The sequence below is a fragment of the Pongo abelii genome, chromosome X (assembly GCF_028885655.2).
Source record: "Pongo abelii isolate AG06213 chromosome X, NHGRI_mPonAbe1-v2.0_pri, whole genome shotgun sequence".
Taxonomy (NCBI): domain Eukaryota; kingdom Metazoa; phylum Chordata; class Mammalia; order Primates; family Hominidae; genus Pongo; species Pongo abelii.
The window spans coordinates 113,733,571-113,739,554 of NC_072008.2; the positions used below are offsets into that span (position 1 = coordinate 113,733,571).

Sequence of the window (5,984 nt, forward strand, 5' to 3'; positions counted from 1 at the left end):
TGAGAAACTATCTTACTAGGAATAAGTATTTTTGAAGATTCAGGATCCCAATCCTACCTGCCAGTCTGGCCTGCCACAGTTGACTGAACCTCCGTTCTGAGAGCTACTTTCCTTTGACATTTTTTCACATTTTCTTTGTCCAGAAATTTCATTCTTGTTGGTGAGGATTATTCCCCCTTCACCTTTTCTTTCAACTTTATTTCCTGATTTTTAACTTTCTTCCTACCTCTTCTAAGATTTGAAATGATCACAACCAATAATGTTTCAGATTATGCTGTGAGGTGAATGAGAATTCCAACAGATATTTGAGTGTGTTTGTCTTCTGATTACTGTATTATCTTTCCTCTGTTTGAATTTTGTGTTTTGCATTACAAAAGCATTAGCCGTAAACTGCCTAGCCAGGCAGACCATAACATACAACCAGAAAGACATAACTTCTATTTCCCTTCCTTTTCATTCTCATGCAAATACTCTCTACCACACATTTACACTCAGGTTCAGGGATTTCCATATTGTAATTTTTCCCTTTTGAACAAGAGGTATACTTCCACTGACATAATTCAATCATAAGTCCCATCTTACTAAATCTCAGTAATACCTAGAGGATCATATATTTACCTTTTTAAATTTAGAAATGATTTCAAAATCACAGAAAACTTGCAAGACTAGCACAAAGAACACCCATATATTCTTTACCCAAATTCACCTACTGTTAATATTTGTCCCATTTCCTTTAGCATTTGCTAACATTCCCTGTTCTTTTGGAACCATTTTAGAGCAAATTGCATACATCATGGTCTTTCACCTCTGAATTCTTCAGTGTATATTTCCTAAGAATAAGGAAATTCTCTTACATAACCACAATATAGTTACCAACTTGAAGAAGTTTAACATTGATGCAATACTTTTATCTAAACCAACATTTATATTCCAATTTTTGACATTTGACTAGATAATATTCTTTATGACATATAAAGAACCCAATATTGTCCTTTATAGTTTAGGGTCAAGTATTACATTTAATTGTCATATCTCTTTTGCCATATCTCTTTTAATCTGGAACATTTCTTCAGCCTTTCTTTGTCTTGAACAACATTGACATTTTTTAAAAAGTGTTCTTTTATGTCTTTATTATACTTCATTATACTGTTCCTTATTTTGATTTTTTCTGAAGTTTTCTCATGATTATATTTAGCAGTACAGTTCTTTCTTAGGGATTAATATCTGGAGACACATGATGTCCACTTGCCCTTCACTGATGATGCTAATTTTGATCACCTAGTCAAGATGTTGTCTGATTTATTCACTGTAGTTACTACTTTTTCTTTTGCCACTAATAAGGCATCTGTGTGGTATATTTTAAAACAATAAAAATACCCTGCTGCTTCATCAAACCATCTCATCCCCACCCCCACCCTTGTTTTATTATCAGTTGATGATACTTGCCTGAATCAATCATTAATACGATGATTGCAAAATGATGATTTTCCAGTTGAGTATTCCCTCCCACATTTTCAAGTTGGCACTTGGCATCCTACTATAAGCAAGAGTCCCACTCCCCATTTCCTCCCATTTGTTTATATATCAGTATTGGCTGATGAATTATCTTTTTTCAATTGTTAATAATTATTTACTGCCCTTACTTGTGTTGGTGTTCAGTGTGTCAAGATTTAGCCATTGGGAGGCTTTCAAGGTGATTTCTAGGTCCTTATAATATCCCCCCATCATTTTCTTGAGCACTTCCTTACTTTCTGGCATAAAATGTTCTAGGCTCATTTTGACCTTATTCTGTCCCAGCCTTGAAATCAGTCATTATTTTCCAAGGAACCCTGGTTTCTTTTAGTGGGACAATATTAGAGACCAAGACCTGAGTGCTAGATATGCTAGATATAAACACAAACATCCATATATGTAAGCATATGCACACACATATAATAACACATGCATACATACTTTATATATGTGCATATTTATGTGCACATGCACAAACATATATATATTTTAGGAATCATGAGTTTACATCAATACCTTAAATTCCAGTCCATCCCCACAGGTTCTTTCCTGCCTTTCTCCATTCTGTATTTGTATGTTCCTTCTTCCACAGTATGAACCCTGGCTCCCAACATCAACACATGTACTCATTTGCTCAATCCCATAATACATCTAAAATAGTTTCTGAATTGCTTTGTCCATGCCACTACAAAAACAAACTGGCTAACAATACTTCAGGATTTGTTTGAGGTTTTCCTCCCACCCCCACCACATTGGTGTAATTATGCTGTTCATCTGAAATGCAGTTGGGTTTGTTTCAGTTTGCCTTCATCTTTAGTCCCCACTTTTCCCACCTGTATTGATTTAATTTTATTTTTTTGAATTTGTAAAACAATGTGTTTCCCAAAGAGGATGCTATACAAAAAGGTACATTCAGAGAAATGTCATTTCCTCCCACATCCTTTTAATCCTGTTGCTCCACCCCTAACCCTTGTGGATAACCAACTTCATGAATTTTTTATTTCTCTTTCCTGTTTTTATTGTTGTTGCTTTGTAAATCCAAGCAAATATATGCATGTTTTCTTATTTTTCTTTCTCTCAAAAAAGTCATGTACTGCATATATACTACATATACGTACATACTTTTGGAATTTGCTTTTTTCAATTGACAATATTTCCTTGAAATCACTCTATATCAGTTCATAGAGATCTTTTCCTCATTTTTTTTCACAGATGCATAGTACTTCATTGTGAAGTTTATCTTTGTATTTTTGGGTGTGTATCTGGAGATTATATGTTTTCCTCTTTGTATTAAAATCTTATGTGCAGCTTGTGATTCATACTCTGTATTGGTAACATAGGCAAGGCCTCAAACATTGCTCCTACCCTTTTAATCCATATTGTCTTTTCATTAGAATCATTGGGCACCTCTACCAATTCTTCCTCATCTTTCTCCAGCATATCTGTTTGCCCTCCATTGTTTCTTTTACTAGTTTTAATTTAGGCTCTTCAATTTCCTCTCAGATTAATTATAAACCCTTTGTTCAGATCTCTTGCAAAACACTCATGACTTATTATTTTCAATTTTCAACCTCACTAAATTTTGTACTAGAGTTGCATAGAAATGACTGAATTCACTGCTTATTTTCCTTGCCTTTCCCTTTCTACCCTCTAGTAGAACTGTGGCTAAGAAGTGGTAAACTAACTGAAAAACAGATAGCAGTAGAGAGAAGTCTAAATAATCTGCAGACTAGGATGTTGGTTTTTCTTTTACCGAAAGCTTGCCAAATATATGTTTTAATTATTTACATTTCCCCTGTTTAAGTTAATATTTGCAGTCTAAAATATATCAAAAGCAGAAGCCTAGTTCTCTGATCCCTTTCCCTACTTGGAAGGGAGGAAGATTCCAGATAACAATGTGCTCCTGGACCACTCAACCCAAAATGAACATGGGAATCACACAACAGAATGTGTTGTGTAAGAGTGGTGAGATGATATCTTGCTTTGGTTATCATGTCATCTCTTTGGCTTCCCTACGGTACTGTGGAGACCAGCTAGTTTGGGAAGTAAGGGTGAGGATGGAGTAGGAGAGTGGAGTCGTAAGCCCTGAGAGCCTCACTACCTTGCAGAGACAAAAGAACATTGTTGTTCGCCCCATGAACTGTGATGTGGTAGAGAGAACACTGGGCTACCATTTTAAAAATACCAGGGTTCTACTCTCAGCACCATCACTGACTATCTGTGGCCTTGGGCAAGTCACTTTTCTTCTCTCAATCCTAGTTTCCCATTTGTAAAATAAGGGAAATACAGTACCTATGTGTCCCTTTGGCTGAGTTTCCATGTTTCCCTGCTCTGCACAGGATTGCTCCATCCATACAAGACCAGACTCAGCTCTCAGAGGTGTGGACGTTTGGAGTAAATATCCAGAGACTCCATAAGAGTGATGATTCTGTGACTCTGTATAGTAGCCATTCCTGTGTTATCTGGGAAAAAAATGGAAATAACCTAACTTTTGCTAGTGGTTCCATTCAATTGCCACAAGCAAGGAGCCTGGCCTAAGCCTAGTTCTGTGGGAATAATGAAATAGTGGAATCATAAGCTCTGGTTCATCTCATTACATCTTCTAAGACTCAAAAGAAAACAAAATGAATTCACTTTTGAGGGGGTGGCTTATGATGAATTTTCAGTATGTTTTTCATTCTGTCTCTCTTACCTGCTGGTTAATGTCCTTGTCTTTCCCCATTTTACAGGCCTGTATAATTCAGTAGACAGCTGGATGATTGTTCCCAACATTAAACAGAACCATTACACAGTGCATGGACTCCAGAGCGGGACTCGCTACATCTTCATCGTTAAAGCCATAAACCAAGCCGGCAGCCGGAACAGTGAACCTACCCGACTAAAAACAAACAGTACGTTGTGGTGATTTCAAAAGGAAAGATCAATTTTCTTCTCCATGCCAGAGGAGTACACAGCCTGAGCAGGCACCCACAGCAGTGCATGGGGAGCAGTGGCACTGGGTAGAGGAGCTATACTGTTGTAGTTTGTACTTTGGGCAAGGAGTTTGTTGGTGCCCATGGAAGATTTGTGGACCCAGAGATATGCACAAAAAGACTGTTAGCTTGGGAGGATGTTAGTGAAGAGTTTTCTCTGTACTCCACCCCTTATATTTGGGGGACAATTGCATAAAAGAGCATTATTTGTGATAATCTAGTAAAATCCTACTACAGACAAGCCATATCTGTTAGGAATACTTTTGACAGCAAATAACAAAAAGTGCAAGTAACATAGCTTAACAAATAGTGTTTGTTAATTGTTTAAATGAATAGTATATATTTTATCTCTCACACATACACATAGGAAGAAGTTTGAAGGTAGGCAGTTCACGGCTAATGCAGCTGCTCTGCAATGTCATAAAAGATGCAGGCTCCTGCTCCCTGTGTGCATTGGCTTCTTGCCACATGGCTGCAAGATGGCCACTGCAACTTTCAGATGTCATACTTCCTCTCCAGATAGGAAAGAAGAAAGAGTTGGTACACATAATGGTTATCCCTTTTATCTGGAAAACCAAAACTTTCCTAGAAGTTTCCCCTGCTCTGTCTGACTTCTGCTTCCATGTTCTTAGCTGCCCCTAGCAGTAAGGGAGGCTGGGAGATTGAGTATTTAGCTTTTCCAGCCTCTATAGTGAAAGTGAGTAAGAGAGAAAAAGTTGGGAAAGGGTAATGTGTTAGCCAATAGTGTCTGTCACAGAAGCATTCTGTATAATAAATCTCTTGCCATACCTAGCAACTGGTCCCTCAGTAACAATGCTTTTGTCATATGGTTATAAAGAATTATCTGTTGTGAATGATCCTACATAATAAATGTTTTCTCTGATCATTGATGATGCAACAGTCACTCTAACAAAATTGCCTAATTATATGTTATTTACATCCCAATTGTAAGAGGGCAAAAATAATTGTTCAGTTGCTGAGTTCTCAGGGTTTTCTGGTTCTGCCATCAAGCAGCAATTACCTCATCAATTCCCCTCACCTCAGACATCATAACACTCTTTCCCTTAAAATCTACCCAAATCCCAAACAACCCACTAAAATTAAGCAAAGTACAAAACATATTTGAGAGCATGAAACTTTGAGCACTCCCTTTTACTTTGATAATATATGATGCGGGGGACAGCTTATTAGCTCCTCTTTGCTTGGAATATGACTTCCCACAAATTGCTTTTAGGAGAGATCCACATTTTTTCCTACAGTGGGAAAATAAACGCCTTTATGAAGGTCGTTTTATGGGAGATTGACCTTTATTCTTATTTTATTGAAAACTCTGGTTTCTGGCCTGTTTTCTTAATAAAATTTAAACAGCAGCCAACTTGCAGGGGACCAAGAGTGATCATGTTATCGAGCATACCCTGCCAGTGATGATGCTGGTGGAAAAGGTAGAATTTTAAGATACTTCATAGTGCTTTTTCTTTTTTTTTTCTACTTATTTTTCAG

At 37.1% G+C, this 5,984-nt stretch overlaps 1 protein-coding gene across 6 annotated transcripts in view; it reads left to right on the top strand.

The window, feature by feature from the left end:
* Positions 1-5,984, top strand: part of MID2 (midline 2) — a 101,389-nt gene that overhangs the window by 94,305 nt on the left and 1,100 nt on the right. For all 6 annotated transcript variants that reach the window (XM_009235148.3, XM_054544942.2, XM_063721035.1 and 3 more), the window contains one exon: positions 4,242-4,403. In XM_009235148.3, coding sequence (XP_009233423.1) covers positions 4,242-4,403 — 162 coding nt within the window. The remainder of the gene's footprint in view (positions 1-4,241; positions 4,404-5,984) is intronic.